Here is an 18575-nt window from a genome sequence, read left to right as displayed (position 1 = left end):
GTGCATTCATGTTGTGAACATCCTTTACTCATTAAATCCACTAAAGCAAACCAAACCAAACCAAAATGCCCCTTCGATCGCAACAACATTTAGCTCCAACAATGTATTATAGCATGCTCAGCTGCTCAGAAATTAAGTACATTTTTAACTCAATTTTAAAGCTTGTAATCCCTGTTCCTCCAAATTTGGGACAGCTTTAACTACCTGCATTTACCTTTCACTTAACCACAATTATGTAACACTGCAGTAAACACGATTTGCACAGGTAGACCACTGACAGTTACAGTGGTCCGTTTGACTGATGAAGTTTGCAGTAAGAGATGTTCATCATTTACTGTGGGAACCACTACTAAACTTAATAATAAACTCCATGATGTTGCACTAAATTTAGAATGACTTCCAGTGTTAGGAGGAGGGTCTGGCAAAGCAAGACTGGGACCCAAGTAAAAGTTGTGTACATGCTGTAATGTTTGTAAATGAAAAATCACTAGGTCCATGTTAATATAAAAATAAAAAAACAAAATATGCATACACAAACACATTTACTTGGGTAATAAACTGTATTGAACAATCAACTGCAACAGATCATTTCCCTTTACATTATTATTCAAGCTGGATAAGGAAGCAGCTGTCTGCTGGATGGAGGGCTGGATCATGTCCATCAACTGTATCCTCCTACGCTTCTGTAATAAGTGAAAAGGCATTAACCATTAGAATATAAACAATTCTTAACACTGTACTACATCGATAGTGTTGTAAGTGCACTACTCTTCACACTTTTCATAATTCTCAGTTGTGGTCGTAAATTAAATTGACACTGACATTGAGACCAAGAAGTTGGTCTAAGCAATACAAATCACACAAGCCACAACTTTCTCCAATACAAGAGTAGCTGTACTAATTCACTATTATTTCTCTCACCTGTGCCTTCTGCTGAGCTGGGACAGCTACTGTTCGCATGAGTACTGGACCTCAAGTGTACAGTCCATTAAGTAGTTCATTCATCTCTCCTGTGATGAGTCTGGCTTGCAGCTTGTGGAGAAGAGTCTCCTGATTCAGAGCTAGAAAAGGGCCACACAGACGAGAGCATGTTAACAAATCCTGGTCAATAAGTTTCTAAGCATCAACATGACCAAAGAGACTGTATTGTCTTTAATATGATCCAATATATCTATACTATTTGATGTAGTTATTGTTCTGAAAATCAAATTACAGAACGTATTGGCTCTGGGAGGTAAAGAGGCCATAAAGACACAACTGGGACATCAAATATTATGTTCTAAAATATAACTTAAAAAACAGAAACGGGTTGGGACTTTCTGAGCATTAGTACAGATAATGAACAATCTTACCAATCAGTCTCTTCCATTTGTGTGAACTCATTCACATGGATGCGGGCAGCTCCTTTACTGCCTGGTGACAAGAGGCAACATATAAAGACAGTTCTAATATGAGAAACTGTAAAAAGGAAACTCCAGCATTTGATGGCACTTCAATACAAACCAAAATGTGTGACAATTGATAGAACTGGCTTTGTACTATAATACTGTGCTCCCTGTTTCAGTCTTACCTGTGCAATATAAATGCTGTAGCCCATCTACTGCCATCTTGTGGCCTTACAGGGTACAGACATCTGTTTTGAGGCACAGCCATTGTTCCGACATCAGCCAATTTCTGCAGTATTTCATTCAGTATCCCCACTGCTATTTGAATCAATTTAGACAACAGCTCTTTGTTAACCTCTAGTTAATATCTACGTATTAATTACCACCTTTCCAGATAAGAAAAAGGCCAATAAATGCATTGTCGGATAAAGGAACAATGAATGGATCACTAGTCGCGCTGGTGTGGAACTGCTACCTCTAGCGGTGAAGGAGGGGAAATGTCCACCACCACCCTCCATTCACAGAATGTGTGCAGACAGCTGAGGTGATTTTGGTGCAGTGAGCCAAGACATGCAACAGGTGTTTGCAGGGGTTGGAGGTTTATAGCGCTTACCAAATCCTTGACTGTCTGCCTTCTGGCTGTATATTCCAGTCTAAAGAAACAGCCATTTGGCTCTTAAAATTGTGCATGACTTTTCATTTGGCTTATGGGGGAAATATGCACTATGTCTGTGAAGGAAATATTATTATATATAAATTCTAATCCTTAGAAAAATGCTGTTAACACAATTAATTTTAATATTTCCAATGATTCTTCAGTCAACTTTAGTGACTTGTGTTCTTCATAGCCTGGGGGGGAAAAAAATCACTCATACTGAATATATATATATATATAAAAAAAAAAGCTTGATTCAAAGTACAGTATATTAGTGAGTAAACAATAAAAAGAACTAAGTATAATTATGGCTAGTGCTCCAGTGATTACAATTAACTACAGGAGAGGAGACAGTACTCTGTGCAAGGCTAGCTCACCCTTGAGTACCGTTCAGGTGAGTTCCTCATTCTAGTGGTGCCGCTCTCAATGTTTCTCCACCTAGGCAGGTTGGAATAAGAGGACAGACACATGAAACAAAATACAATGATACCATGGTACCAAAAGGCAGATGCTAATAACACTTTTCTACGGTAAACAAATTCTGACAGGTGGTCGCTTGCTATGGCAGAAGGCCCATTTCAGAATTTTAACCCTTTGGATGATCAGATCCTTGGTGTCTTCGAAAAGGAGGGCACAGATGGTTGAGATGATTTGCCGATTTTGGAAATAAAAAAATAAAAAAAGTGAATTGGAGACAACTCAGCATACAAGTACAAATCCATTCAAAGTCAAATGTGTTGTTCCAACTGTTGTAAGGGTGTCAGTATCAGGACCATACCAGTGCAAGTGACATTTCGCCATTATCCAAGATTGTGCTCATCTGTAAAGTGTGTGTTAACAGGCATACACAGTATATGCTTCAGTAAATGTCAACCTGCCTTAATAAACAGCATTTATGTTTAAAAAAAAAAAAAAACTCTCTGGTTACATGGCACAGGAAATTTACACCTGTGAAATGCATGTTTTCTTCAACTAAATTACTTCTACTGCACTATTATACTATATCCCATCATTTGCACAAAATCTCTGCACATTTCAATGCCTCTGCACAAGAAATGCGTTTCCTTGGCTGCATCCCAAAAATGTTTCTCTGACTGGCTCTGAAGAAGTAAAAGTGTAAAGTAAAAGGACTGCACTAATTTAACAACATTTTAGTAATAGCTCCTTAGTCATCCACATTTTTCACAAGGATTAATTAACTATATGAAGTTCTCAGTGTTTTCTTTGTCTTCATTAATGGCAGAGAACAGCATTTAGTGAGGGTAGGCTGAAGTTTACTAAAGCATACAGTGTTTACCTGTGCACACAAATTGTGAAAGACAGGTACAATCTTGAATAATTGCAAGAAGTCAAAATGGCAGTGTAAAATTGTGATATTCACTATATAAATTCAGAGTGCAGGAAATGACTGTAGTCTGATGTTACATGCACTGAAAAATAAAGGGTTAAAATCCTGTTATCAACCAAACACCTTTCAAATTCTCCTGTGCAATTTCAGTCTTTTGAGGCAAAAAATTGAAAAAAATAATTGACTTGGAAAAGATCTTCATCCAAATAAGATAATTGAGGTGAAAATCAAATACTGAATGACAACACTGAATTTGAGTATCTGACAATTGACTGATGCTCAGCTGAGTTTTATTGAAACTGAACAAACGTAAAAGTTATAAATACAAAGAACATCAGAACAAACTGCTATGGCTCTTAAGGTAAGCCAAACCAAATTCTATTGGGCAAGTTCAAAGAAAACATAGGAAGTTATGGTATCAGTTTTAAAAAAACAACACAATTTGTCTACCTCTAGAAATGCTAGGCATACACTTTGAACATTACAAAACTTGATTTCTTCCTTCCTGTGGATTCTTTTCTCCACCATTGCAAAAAATGAAGTATGAAGCTCTAACCATATGCATTTATTTACAAGCAAGTCCCTAAGCAACTATGAGAAACCACAAATAAAGGGAGTACAAGAAGGGGAAGGAGGGAAGGGGCATGGTCAAAAACTTCCTGCAAGGCAATATCATTATTTAATGTTCTCAGACTTTTGAGAATGAATGTCCACTTTTTTGTAAATGTTCATTGTTGGCTTTAAAAGAATCAGGAACAAAATGTAACAATAAAAGTGTTTTGTGTGTTTGTTTTAATGACACAAGTCCCAATGTAACCGTAGGAGTAAGAAATGATTCACCACAACGGTTACGCTCACTTCTTCAGCCAATAGGCTTTCCAGCCAATCATCTCGAGCCAATTCTGGGGTCTGTCCGTTTTTTTCTGAGATATATACAGATTTATTTATTTTCATGGAGGGGTGAAGAATAAAAAGTCAATCAAAAAATTGTGGCCAATCTCCTGTTTTTTTTTTTTTTTTTTTTTTTTGTTTTTTTTTTTTTGTTGTCACTTTGCCAAATACCTTTGGGTGCATCTACTTCCACTGCTGCCCATAAGAATCCTGTGAAAACTCCATGGTGTCATTACTGTAACCATAGTTACCGGAATAGTCGGCCCCTTGCTGCAGGGGCTGCTGGGCGATGGGCTGGGACCCCCAGTTCTGTTGGTTGTTGGTCTGGCGGCGCTTGGAGTCAGGCTGGTTAAACACGTCTGCCTTCCTCTTTCCACCGACGTTACCACCACGATTGCCCCTGGCCCCGCGAGGACCGCGACCCCTCTGCGGCTGGAAAGGGGCTCCCCGCCCTCCTCGGCCGCCCCTTGGACCACCAAGGGGCGGCCCTCTTTGGGCGTAGCCCCCCCGGCCTCGTGTCGGGGGCACTCCACGAGCTCTAGGTGGAGGAGGCCCCCCCCTGCTAGGACGAGTACCGCGGCCCCTCATGCTGTACACATCTTCGTAGCCGTAGTAAGGGTCTTCATAGCCACCACGGTAGTCATGATAGTCGTAGCCATAGTAGTCATCATAGTAGTCATCATATCCATAGTAATCTGGTGGATAGGCATAGCCCCCTCGGCCACCACGACCCCTGCCTCTGCCTGGTGGCGGCATGCGTGGAGGTGGGTAGTAGTAGTAGTCATCATACCTGCAGAGGAGAGGACAGTGTTAAATTTAATGAATTCCTTAGGAGTAAACTAGTCGGCCAGTTGACAAGACACGTCTCGGTCCCTCACCCTGTATTCCTGGTGGTCTGCCGAGCTGCTTGGCGCTCTTTCCTCTTCTTGTCTGGGGGCTTTGCCAGAACTATCTCAATTTCCTCTCCTCCTAGCTCCTTCCCGTTCATCTCATCCATTGCCTAACCAAACAAAACAATCAAGTACTGTAACATACACAGAATCATCAGACATGCAAAACATCTTGTCCAAAGCATGAAAAACCCACCTTTACGGCAGCATCCCTTTCTTCAAAATGGACAAAAGCATAGTCCTTTAATTTCTTCACTCGCTCCAGCTTTCCGAACTGAGAGAAGGTTTTTTCAAGGAGCTCTTCCGTCACTGCTGTGGCCAGCTTTCTTACAAAAAGCACCTTGACCTATGAAGACAAGAAACAGGTGTGTTATCCTGTAGAACAGAGCATGTTTGCGTTTTAGAGAGAAAGATTCGAGACTAACCTTAGCCATGACCTCCGGGTCTGGTTCAGCAACAGGGTCAGCCCACTCTACAGTGACTGGGTTCCCCCACACTTTGACCTTGCCACTCATTAGGCGGCGGCGAGCCTGTGCTGCAGACTTGTGATCCTCGTACTCCAGGAAACAGAAGCCACGGTTCTTCTTCTTGTCATCTGGCTGGTGGTACAATATAACCTCTTGGAGACCCTCTGTGAGATAAAACAATAACATCTCTAACTTCTTAAACAGTTGTCACGTCTATCATCCTTCATAACTTAGGATTAGTTTGAATGAGTTTCTGACACAAATCTACCTCTGTGCTTTTGAAACTGACCTGTAACTTTGCCAAAGTCTTCCAATATACTTTCCCTTGTCTTGTTCTTTGGAATTGATCCAACAAACAGGCGATTGTTTGCAACAGATATACACACTCCCAAGTACTTGCCAGGGCGGATTTCATGGTTATCACACTGAAAATAAAATTGAGGCCAAAAAAGGATGTGAAATTCATTGTGAATCAACACTAACGTCAAGCTTTAAGCAATTTGAAACTTCAATTTTTTTTATGTCTTTAAAGTAATACTTCAAGTCAGACTATTTTCAAAATGTCAGATTTCTCCTTTTAAACTAATTCAGTTGTTATATGGTTTGATATGTTTTTTTCCAATGCCATGCTATTGTACTTACAAGCTTTACAGCCTTTTGTGCATCATCCTTATTGCAGTATGTGATGAAGGCGTAACCCCTATTCTGACCAGAGAGAGGGTCCATCATTAGCCTGAGGTCCCAGATGTCCCCAGCAGACTCAAAGAGCGGCACCAGCTCATCTTCATACAAATCCCTTGGGATTTTTCCAACAAACACCTGATGAAGAGGAGACAAACTGGTGTAAGGATTTGTAAAGCACAATATACAGCATGTTCTGCAGGATTTTGAATGATACTGCAGCACAGACCTAATACTTCTACCTCAATTTAACATGCCTTGAAAATCATAACAGGCAGCACTATACCTCAGTTCCAATCCCTGGTTGTATTCCTTTGAACACATCCTCAGGTGGGGGACCGCCATATTTTCTCTGCCCTGTGGTGACATCCAGGGTGTATCCTGTCCGCTCCAACAGAGCCTGAAAAACACAAAACATTAACTGATCTGCATGTCTATATGACATTCATTCGGACCTTCTATACAACAATGCTGATGACTTTGTTTACCTTTATTTTCGCCTCATCTGGGCCCTTTGTGGACTCTTGTACTTTACTTCCTTGTTTTTCTCTCTGTCTGTAAGTCTTCATGACTCCACAGAGGAAAGCACTTTTATTCTACATTAAAAAACCAAAAACAAATGAGAGGTTACTTATAATCTCCATTAACAAACTCCTGTCAAAGACAAAACAGAATGTAATCCATCCATGTGGTTACCTGTACGTGGGACAGGTCACTCTCTTTGAACTGCTGGAGCACAGTAAGTGCTCCCTCTTCATTGAACTCACGAAGTGCATCAATGGCCCTTTCGTCTAGGTCAACATAGGCCACCAAGCCTACAATTACAAAGCATGTTCACTATTAGGCTCAGCTACAGTAGACACCCATAATACTCCAGCACAGTTTGTTAATGACATTTCATAGCTCTTTGAGGCAAAACAATTATCACCCACCCGTTTGGAAGATGTTATCTAGACTTTCAGCCACTTTCTGGGGCAGCCCAGCGTCAATAAGTGTCTGGTAGTTCTCTGTGTGTGTTGTTGTCACATCCATGGGCTCTTCTTCCTCCTTAGCCGGGGCAGAGCTACCGTTTACCTCAGCGGCAGCCATTGTCCTGTAATACAATATATAGCAACCAACAATAACAATTTATTGAGTAAAAGTTCAACTTAAGAATGTATTCTTCTTGATCAGGACATATCAACAAATAGTGGGATTTCATTATCCGAAACTGAAGGTATGTTTAAAAGACAATCTTTATTTGTTTTCAAACGGATGACTTTTAGTTGATGGCCTATGTAACTTTAAAACCATTTAATTTGAAACTATAACGTTAAGGCATTTCTAAAAACTGTCTAGCGATCCAAGGAATTGCATTTTTTATAAAATACTGTTAGATAATTGCAATTTATAACATGATCACTTAAAGAAGCTACCGTCCCGCCCCCTTCACATGCAGCTTGCTAGCTACCGAGGTGGACGCATTTTATTTTCACATTTAAATGTTACATGCATAGGGTCTTACTGGGCGAACACAATTTTCTAAGGTCAGATGCATTTTATAATTTTTAGAGCAAAATGGATCTCTAACATTTCCATCTTGAGCTGGCTAGCTAACGAGCTTATACGAAGGCCTCGCCGTGCAGAAAGAGCTTCCACACACACAAACACAAACGCTACGTAAAAGGTGCAAACAGATAGTTAGCCAAACTCACCAGTCTAATTCGGGACACTAACAGTGGCGTATGTTAAAATGCGGAGCGTTTAACTTGTCCCACGTACAAAAAATGTCAAATATGAAGAATACGTTTGAGTCTAACCCACGAGACAAATTTCCAGACAGCTTCAGTCTCGTCGTCGGCTCGCCCGAACAACGCCACCGTCAGCAATCATCGCGAGATGTGGACAAAAAAACGCGCATTGAGGCGGGTGTTTTCGGTTTGTCTTTTCTTCTTTTCATGGCGAATTGCAGCATTCTGTCTTGTAAAATTGGTTAAGACATGCTTCAAAACTGAATTCCCACAACTATTGACTGCCACACAACACAACCGTAATGCCTGAGCCTGACTTCTGTGTAACCTTTACAATAAAACCATAATCTTGAACTGACCTAAAGCATATCAATATATATTTTTAAAGCAAATCAATCGGCTTCCATATCATATCTTACAAAAGATATGACATACATCTTTACATTAGAGATTTGTATCGAGGAAAAAGCAACCGGGCTGATAAAAAGAGATGGACAAAAAGTATTTTTTTTCTGAAAAGAAGCTTTGATTTCATACTAACAAAGCTTGAGGCGATAGTTACATCCCAGCTAAGTGGCTACATTAAACCTGAGCGGGCAGCGCGGTGAAGGAAAACGAGCGCTCATCATAAACTATCCAACCACGGAGGTTGAACTTTGACTGACACGACTTCAGCCCAATGAAACTAATCTTTCTGTACAGAATCTGCCTCATTTATTTCCCTAACAAACTCAGTTACTCCACAACTGACATTTTGACGATAAACAAGAGAGAACACACACACACACACACACACACACACACACACACACACACACACACACACACACACACACACACACACACACACACACACACACACACACACACACACACACACACACACACACACACACACACACACACACACACACACACACACACACACACACAGTGAAAATGTAATTTATTTATTTGTATTCATGATGTCAGCCTTGACCAGCAATAAATCAATGAATATCGGATACTGATTGACTTGGCAATCAGATGGCCAGAAGGAAAAAGTCTTCCCAGCTTCAGTCATCGTGTGTCAGCTTTCTGATTTTGCCCTTGTGGCGGTCAATCTCCTTCTGTAGGCGCTCAATCTCTTTCTTGTGGTGATCAATCTCCTCTGCGTGATGCTTCCTCAGCGCCTCCATCTGCTCCTTCTCCTTCTGCCTGCAGGCGAAAACAAAGTGAAGGGAAACCGGGTTCACATCCTGTGGAAATCCAAGGATACATGCATGAGCTTTCGACAGTGCGATGACTAATATCATGGCATGCTTCTCACCTGAAGTACCGCTCCTCTTCTGCTGCTCCTCGCTTTCCAAATGCACCCCCTGCCTCCCTCACAGAACCTCCTCCACCTCCACCTTTGCCTGCTCCCTTTCCCAGCTCGCCAAGCTGGAATAAACAGAGGGAATTCTCACAATTCACATTTGAGTAGAGTAGCTATTTTTCTTCTGGTGTTCAACATGATTTAGATTAAAAAAATTAAACACATTTAACCTTCTTAGGTTTGTAAAGAAAATGTTGCATAATGTGTACCTATGTAACAAATAAAGTAAATATAAAAAAAAAAGGTATTTCTCCAATTTGCTAATTGTGTAAACCAAAAACACAATCAATGCACCTGTTTATTTACTGCTGGTACCCAAAAAAAATGTTGTTCAGACGTTTCTTTGTTAGTTACTTGCCAACTAATTTAATTGCTCTGAATACATGTTATTGTCAAGCTAAGATAACACTGTATTTATACTGAGGGAAATGGCTGCACCTCAGTTGCAATAAAAAGTGGTTTGAGTGAAAAATATAAAAAGAGTGCAAAAATAAAATTCTAAAGGTAACAGGTGCAAATCCATAATATATATAATGCCAGGTCAAATTACCAGTATGAATCATATAAATACCTATTCTATCCACTCATACTAACAATAGAACAAGTGATGGCTGTCTTAAACTTTTTAAATCTGTTATGGAAATATATACATTAATCAACAACACACAGTGTTGCTAAATTTAGACTCTTCTCTATTGATGTAAAAAATATGCAATCATTAAATAATCTCTTACAGCAAAAAAAAAACCTCCCTCACTCTTCTGGAAGACTTGGTAAAGCAGCACATTTGAGGTTTTATTTTTCATTCATTCCTCTTTTTTTTGCTGTACTATAAATTACAAAATCTATAACTACTACTAAATCTATGTATTGCCCTTGCAGACGTGTGCCGATAGGTCCCTGTTCTGCATCGTTCAATAAATTTTGGGGAAAAAGTACATTCTGTCTGTGGAGGAAGTACTCAGATCTTTAACCTTTAAGTAAAATTAGCGATACAATGAAATAAAACATTATTTATAAATGAAAGTCTTGCATTCAAAATCTATATCTAGTGTTAAGCAACTTACTTAAAATATCAAAATAAAAGTTTATGCTCCATTCATTTATTAAATCTATATTAATAATATTTAGTTGGATTTCATTCCTGATTCATTACCGTCTTTAGCAGCATCTGAATGCTGTCAAGGGCTTATTCTAACAAAATGATTATTCCAACTTTCCACCTCGGTCAAATCAATCAAACGAAAAAAACATACTGCTAATACAGGAGCGTTTTAGTTCAGAACGGATGATTAGCAACATTTCTAACGTTACATTGGGGCCATAAGCAACATGTTGCAGCCTAGACGTGCATATACAGAATATTCATCAATGAACCTGCACAACAACTTGATCCCTGACTGTACAAGTTAGTAACTAGATAGCCTGGCTAAGTTACTCTGCTGATATTAGCAAGCTAATGCTAACATTCAGAAAGGCATCTGTCCACCACAGTTTAGCGTTACCTGATCAGATGCCATTCTAATCTGTGAGGCGACGCATCTCCTTAAGTTTTCTCTAAGAATAATTCTTGACATTATATTATCTGATGTTACCAAGTGCAACTACAACAGGGCAAAGAAAACTTTGCTGTATCTCAAAATGCGGAAATTTGAGGTAAACGTCTTATATGGGCGTGGAGACTGGAGACCACGGCTGAGACAAGCACCTCGGATACATGCACTGCTCCCAGGCGGCAAATGGTAAGAACTGCAGGAGTTATGTGCAGGGAGCTCTGCACACTGTGATTTATATACCCTGGATATTTTCACCTGTGCTCATGCAGCAGAATTTGTCAACTGAAGTCATTTGGTACCAACTATAGGGAAGATAGATTTCTCCTTGAACTGCTGCATTTAAACCCAAGTAAATTTGCCATTAGGCTACTCATTTATTATTGGAAAATTATTTCTTAATATATTTTTAATTGTTTGCCCGTGTTCAACTGACCTGCTCTGCACTGACTGAAATACTCCCTAGATTACACAAGCAATTAATTATAAATAATTAATAGGAAGTATGTTAATTGAGCATTGCCATTTCACCTGGGATTAGCAACAAATTACATAGATCTTTCCAGGAAACTTAGAAAATTGTTTGGAAATCATGGACCCATAAAATAATGAATTGCTCAATTTCCACTTTTCTTGCTGCTATGTAACCAAACAGTATGCATATTTCATTTAATGATTTTGATTTATGATTTTTTTTAGGTTCAATATTCTATGGGTCTCCCACAGAACTATGGAACTGAAGAATCACAATGTAAAGCTAGATAATTGTTAATCCGTTTACCTTTTCAACCAATGATTCATGTTTAAGAACCTACAGCATACACAGATCCACAGGCCAGGTCTCAAGTCCAAGATAGATAAGTGGGGCACAATGCAAACAGTGGGAAAACAAGCGCACTGCCATTATCTACCACTGATTTGTAAATCTGTCTGATGCAGTGATACGGAAGATTACTCAAGTTTTGCAATACTACAAAATACACTGTTTTGCCTCCTTTGTGTTCAGTCATTTTTTTTATAGGCCTATCTAATTAATTCCATACTCATATTTTGTAACAATTGTCTACAGACCTGCACAGCAGTCTGACTTCCTTGTGTTGTGGGCCTATTGCTCAAAAGGATTAGACCCACTGCTCATCTCTCAAGTGCTGGATGAGACACACTCAGCAGCACAAAGGGAAGCTAAAGAGAGGTGGTGGGTGTTTAGTAGAGATGAGTCATAATGAAGTGTCCTCCCTGCCAGACAATGTTCACCCCAGCACAATGTTGTATGAGCTCACCGTCCCTGACACTCCGCTTTCATCTTCTGAATCCAGCAGAGTTGATGGTCAATGAGCAAATGTAGGAGTAGTGCTGTTTTGTGACGCGCTGCATCCTGTGAAGCTGTTCACAGTGTTCAGTAATGACCGTGATGATCCGGAAGCTATTGTGTAGTGTAGTGGTTGGCCACTGTGTTCTTTCATGCACACACACATGCATCCTTGGTTTGTAGATATGATGTGAGGAAACAAAGAAAGGAAAGATATAAAAGTGTGTACAGAGTGTGCAACAGAGTAAGACCAGGGTCAATGAGAAAACATGTTAGCAGTTTTTCTCTGAAGTAAAGGAAGTTGTTTGCTTTTCTAGATTAGATTGAGACACTTAACGATACATTTTGGAAATTACTTTATACTTTTCAGTAAGAAGAAACTGCACAACAGAGGTAGTAACGCCCTTGCAACAAATGGTGGCAGTATAGTCTCGGCACAGATGAAGAACATCTGCTGTAGTCTTGCAATGAATATGGAATAAGCTTCATATAGCATTTATATAACAATTCCTTCTTTTTTAATGGATAATTTTGCTTTAAATGAGGATGGAAATTGAGTTTCACATAGACCTATATCAAATATAATCATTATTGAATAGAAGGCTCCAGTATTCACAGAGGTTGCTGATTTTGCTGCATTCCTCCCATAACTCAACTGTATCAGATAACTAACTGGGTAAAATTAGTACTGATAAATCTTTCAAAAAGGATATTAACAGTAATTAGGGGAGCGTCCTTGTTCCTAAATTGATTGACACATTTATTACTACCATTTGCATACCTTTTTATGTAAAATTACCTCTGAGGATAAAATTAATGATGGCCAAATAGAACCAGAAGTCATCATGGTGTATTATCAGCTAACACACTGAGGCAAACTGAACTTTCAGGGCTGTTTTTGTGTGCGGCCGTGAGTGTTTGTGCATGTTTTTCTATGGTCGTGTATGGACTTCCGGCCTACTGGATACAGAGCAGCCAGTTATCTGGATCCTTTCAGAGCTGCTCACCTCGCTGGCTCAAGTGTTGCCATAGGAAATAGTATCCTGGCAACAGCACTAACCTGAGCAAAGACAAAGTAAGGTCATGCAGACAACAAGATGTGGTACAATGTTCCTGTATGAACAACTCATTTTCATAACCCCTGCTTGCAAGGGCATTCATTATAATTTTGTCACATTATCTTTTCAGCATTTTTGCATTATTATTCCATATGATATTTAGTATGAACTCACATTATACTTGCATAACTCCATTTAACAGACTTTTTGGTGCAGTGTTTTATAAATCCACATGTTTGAATGTCATCGATAATGCTTATAATTTGCCTAGTGCACTATCAATAATTGCATGAAATAGCATTCTCATCTGAAATTCATTAATACCTCTGGTAAAAAGCATGTTGATATACACCCCGGGGATGTAACTGAACCTTTTGTTCAGGATTTCAACACATATTGCTGAGGTATTAGCACTGTGTTGGCATGGATTCCCTTTAGTAAGGTACCGAAATGACAAATACATTCATTTCCTAGAAGCCTCTATCGTGTTGAGCACATTTTTGAAGCATGCAATAAATGGAAACTCAATTGCATCTGAATTGCAATGCAGGAAACTGTTTGCTATGATATCTTATAAGCATAAACACTGATTGGTATTGGTATACTCCTTGGTTTCTGTGTGCATTCAGCTCATCTAAATCTGCTGGTGCTGAAACTCCTTGTTCTTAATAGCCCTCATGAGCAGCCTGGATGTTGCCACTGTTGCCATGGTGACCATCAGCATTGGTAAAGGGGTCCAGATTCTTTGTGTTCTGTACATACAGGGTCTTTTGGCCAAGGAACAGTAGCAGACATTATTTACTGGACTCACAGGCATCTTGGCAATAATTAAAGGGTGAACTGACTCATTAAACAAACTGATTATAATGTGAAGAGTGTGTCCAAAAACAGTTATTTCGGAACAGTAAAGGTACATTACTTTTTTCCCAAACTGGCAGCACAGACTGCTCTCTCAATGTGCTGTTGTACCATTCACTAATAACTGCATTATAATGTAAACGTTATGACTCTCTTACATTGATTGTTTTTGTACATCACAGAATTGTCTGGAATAGTGAGACACAAATGCAAATGAACAATATTCTACAGCCGTGCTACCAGCTCTGTTAATATCCTAACATGGTTGTAATGACGATGCTAACATGCTTTTGTTTAGCAGATACTGTATGTCATGTTCACTGTCTTAAGTTTTGTAGGTATAAACCAAAGTTTTGGGCAAATTAAAATCTTGACCTGATGATGATGCTACATCAAAAGTGGAAAGATTTTACAAAAGGGATAAAATGCTTCGTAAAGGGGGCGTGAATATGAATATGAATGAATGATTATTTTTTATTATCGTGTCATGCATACAATAAAATATGCCCAGCCCACACGGGCTTACAAGACACCATTACATAGGACAAAAGACCGGATGCCAAAGTAACAACATACCCTAAACAAATAAACCTTCTTGTCTTTTTTGCCAAACTTTAAAAACAAAAGTCGCCAATTTATAAATATTAAATTTAAACAACCATCATCCGTGCACCAGAACATTTCAGGATTTTGATGTAAGATCGGTGTTCTTAACTCATCATAATACGGACAATACATGAATATGTGTGGATGGCAATCCATCTAGTAGTTGTTGAGACATTTCACTGAAAACCAGAAATGTGAACCTCTTGGTGTTGTTGGAGGAAATTATAAGAAGATCACCAAAGTCAGCAGAATTTGCAATGCAATCCATTTAATAGTTGTTGAGATATTTCATTCTGCACGAAATAGCTACCATGCAGCTAGCATGGCAAACAATTATATCTTCTCTTCACAAAGCAATGTCTGTTTTCCATGTCTCCGCAATAATCTCAATTAACTGCCAACCGCTCTTGTAGTCTTAGTATTGACTCACTCACTTGTGACCACAATAAGCCTTATTCCAGCTTCCAGCTAATTGTATTGTACAAAATGTCCTATACAATTCAATGTTAAAGCTGTCTGCATTCCATCAGTACCAAAGCTGATCATTAGCCTCCCCCAGTCCAGTCAACCCCCGGGGTTGGCATATGGTCTGAAAGCAAGACAAGTGGTAACCCCCTCCAGAAAACCACTCTCAAGAGACTGCTGGCATTTAGCTATGACGCACAGACCCAGCTGTAATCCACCATGTTTGACTTCTTGTCATTTAGAGGTAAAGGAGCCACATCAGGAGGGTATATGCAAGAAAAAAAGGAATGTGTGTGTGTGTGTGGAAGAGAAAGAGAGAGAGAGAGAGACACCAAAAGTGTTTCTCATACTTTCACTATTAATAATGTGAATATAAAACCTTATAAGATTATTAAGTATACCTTATAAAGTAATGGAATTCAATACACCAACACCACAAATATTGCTATGGGTTTGAATCAGCTCCTCTGACACAGTTACAGAAAAAAAGAAACATTGTAAGTTTCAAAAAATGACATATTCAACAGTTTAGGAATGTCTTTGAACATCTACCATTCCATGACAATGCTGACAAATTCAATCTTCTGATGAGGACAGTGTTATGTGATTGAAAGCTTGAAAACAGCTACTAAATGGACCTTGTGATGAGAAACTGCTGTTGTTTCCAGGTGTTGTTGCTGGAATTGCATGGGTTTTGATACTTTTTATTATTTTTTGTGTCCTGCTTGTAAATGAAATTATAATACATGGCATGCAGCTGATGTTAGAATGAGTGAGCAGGTGGTAATTCAGTGTCTCGCTTGTTGACAGCTTGCAGTGATACTAGTTAAAAGACATTGACTGGTGCCAGAGATTTAATCTATAACCCAATCCTTTAATTGTGTAACTGTCTCTCTAATGACTGCTTCTGTCCAGCACCTCAGATAAAATGTCACTTTACAGTGTCATACAATCTTTAAGTGACAGCATGCAGACATAGCATCAGCATTAATGGGTCCATGCACAGACAGCTAAAGCTACATTTACTTTTACTTCATCCCTTAGCCTTTTATTTTCTCCTATAATATTTTGTGGTGAGCCGAGAGAATCACTGAGAATTTCATGAACAAGATGGAAGGTTTCTTATTTTCAGTAAAGCTTGGGTTGGGATCATAATCATGAAAATAGTTTGTCATTTTTAAAAGATATAATAAGGATATTTTAACATAATATAGTTATCAGTTTGAAAATTTAAATATCATGTACATGCACAAATATGAAGAATAAAACGTCAATTTAGCTGAGTTGAGTCCAAACTGTTAATCAGGGTTAACAAAAAGATAATAAAGTTAATCAAACCTTCTCATTTTCATCGTATTTAATTTTCTCAGATTTAATAAGAATATTAACTACAGGAGATGAAAACAATTCAGGATTCAACTGCTGCTTTACACCTAATAATTATAATAATTTAATGCAATGGTGACAATCATTAAGAAGACATTACTGCCTGTGGAAAAGAAATGGCGTTGTCTCTTTTTATTCTTTCGCTTCTCTTAGGGAGTTTAGAGACCTTCTCTTCTTTGACCGTCTTGAGGATTAGCATCTGCTGTTTCTATAGCAACAGCCTCCAATTAAGAGACAGCCAGGACCTTGCTGTTACTGCCAGCAAGGTGCTAATTGATACTGGATTTCACCTCTGGAGGGGTGGGGGGGGGGGATTGACATTAGAATTGCGTGTATGTATGAGTGTGTTGGATGGTGGCGGTAGTTAGTGACATCAACAGCTTTAGGATGTTATTAGCACCGGGACTCTGTTTTTCTCTCTCACACACACACACACACACACACACACACACACAGTATCTTTATATACTAATTATGTGATTATGATTGGGTTTGATTTGTTAACAGCTGATGAGGAGAGAAAAGCTGTGTCCTTAAAGATAATATGAAGCATGAAATAGTCTAGACTTCTTTATAGCTGCATGCAAACTGCCTATGTGTGTTTATGTGGATGTACAGTAGTCACAGTCACAGCCACAATCACCTGTACCTTAAAGGGAAGTTAGTGCAAGGATGCAGACAGACATTCATGCTTTTAAAAAAACATGATAAGGTCCAGGAATTTTGGACTGGGATGCATGATAACCTATGCTAACCAATTGCAGGGTCCAAGGTTCCATTCAGCCCAAGATTATTTGTTCTAGGAGATGGATGAATCCTAAGCAGAATAGTTAAGCACATAAGAAGTTGGGTCCAAACTAGTTTAATGATAGTCAGACAGATTATTTTAAGAGGATGGAGGAAGGAAGGGGTGCCGTCAATCCAAGAGTGGGCATGTGAGATGGCTAGGCTGGCAGAGTTTGGAAAGATGTCACACAAATTGGTTTGCCTGACTGGATGTCTAAATGGGGAAGATACTTGAGCTTTCTGCAGGGCTCCTAGTAAGCTTTGTGCCAGGGAGAGACGTGTATGATGGGTTTATGGTGTTGTCATTTATACATATGTTTATTCTAATTTTTTATCCATTTGTCTTCTTGCTCACTGGTTGCAACTTTCTGCATATACATGAAAGAAACACAAATAACGAGGGGCCACAGTGACTCATGAGCAGGCTGCGTGGACTGCACAGATGACATACAATAAATTAGCACAAAATGTTTCACAAAGCATAAAAACACAGAAAATGGTGACACAATAACAAACATTAAATGCAGTGAAAGATGGCTGTAAAGCACCATTTGCAGGCAAGCCAGTCTGTTCTCCAGCTGACCTCACAACATGAGCAGTGCTATACAAATGTGTGATGTAAATCTCTTTTTGCTTATGCCTTGCAGCAGAATTACAGCACACTGTTCAATTAAAACGAAGAACAGGAGCTAATTATATGGAGAAGAGAGAAAGCAGAGTGAAAATACTGCCGACAAAGCAGCCAAAACTAAATTTAAACTGTTGACAACACGTCTTATTTTTAAAGAGGTCACAATCAAATATTCTGGCTCCTGTCAAATGTGTTTGTTTCTTATTACTCAACTTCACAGGTCTTTTTGTCTCTGTAATGATTTGCCTCCCTGCAAAGCATGAAAATAGAACAGAGGAGAATTACACTTTCATCATCTTAAGAGATTGCTGTTTTTGTACCTGCAAATCACGTCTATATTTAGAGAGCGAAATGTCTGCCAGAGGCTTTAATGTGGCATGGGTTCAAAATCGGTTTCTCCACATTCTGTCTCACCTTCTGCATTTTGCAATATGCTATTTAAAGTTGTATTTCACCATTATGTGCTTATTTGCCAGGTGGAAATGATCCATTTAGTATTTTAGTTTGTTGGATAGTGAT

General features: G+C 39.0%; 2 protein-coding genes across 4 annotated transcripts; both read right to left on the bottom strand.

Moving 5' to 3' along the window:
- Positions 1 to 541: 541 nt before the first annotated feature.
- On the bottom strand, positions 542 to 8850 carry LOC114567891 (heterogeneous nuclear ribonucleoprotein R). 3 transcript variants are annotated; one of them, XM_028597111.1, is made up of 16 exons: positions 8012 to 8850; positions 7250 to 7410; positions 7014 to 7132; positions 6806 to 6913; positions 6604 to 6717; positions 6279 to 6455; positions 5926 to 6061; positions 5595 to 5800; positions 5366 to 5515; positions 5158 to 5279; positions 4531 to 5069; positions 2418 to 2478; positions 1571 to 2234; positions 1353 to 1413; positions 922 to 1061; positions 542 to 683 (listed from the first exon to the last, which is right to left on the bottom strand). In XM_028597111.1, the coding sequence occupies exons 2-12, from the start codon at positions 7404 to 7406 to the stop codon at positions 2444 to 2446; spliced, it is 1863 nt and encodes a 620-aa protein (XP_028452912.1). In that variant the 5' UTR covers positions 7407 to 7410; positions 8012 to 8850; the 3' UTR covers positions 542 to 683; positions 922 to 1061; positions 1353 to 1413; positions 1571 to 2234; positions 2418 to 2443. The 3 variants fall into 3 exon arrangements, with proteins under 3 accessions (XP_028452912.1, XP_028452911.1, XP_028452910.1); XM_028597110.1 differs by lacking the exon at positions 1571 to 2234; XM_028597109.1 differs by lacking the exons at positions 542 to 683; positions 922 to 1061; positions 1353 to 1413; positions 1571 to 2234; positions 2418 to 2478 and having other exon boundaries at positions 4399 to 5069.
- A 128-nt stretch (positions 8851 to 8978) lies between these two features.
- Positions 8979 to 11149, bottom strand: atp5if1a (ATP synthase inhibitory factor subunit 1a). Its single transcript, XM_028597112.1, has 3 exons — positions 10910 to 11149; positions 9357 to 9469; positions 8979 to 9244 (listed from the first exon to the last, which is right to left on the bottom strand). Exons 1-3 carry the CDS (start codon positions 10979 to 10981, stop codon positions 9103 to 9105), a joined length of 327 nt encoding a protein of 108 aa, XP_028452913.1. The 5' UTR covers positions 10982 to 11149; the 3' UTR covers positions 8979 to 9102.
- Positions 11150 to 18575: the final 7426 nt, after the last annotated feature.

Source organism: Perca flavescens, chromosome 14 (assembly GCF_004354835.1).
Source record: "Perca flavescens isolate YP-PL-M2 chromosome 14, PFLA_1.0, whole genome shotgun sequence".
Lineage (NCBI taxonomy): Eukaryota > Metazoa > Chordata > Actinopteri > Perciformes > Percidae > Perca > Perca flavescens.
Note: the sequence above shows the minus strand (reverse complement) of the source record. Positions and strands in the feature narration are given on the sequence as shown.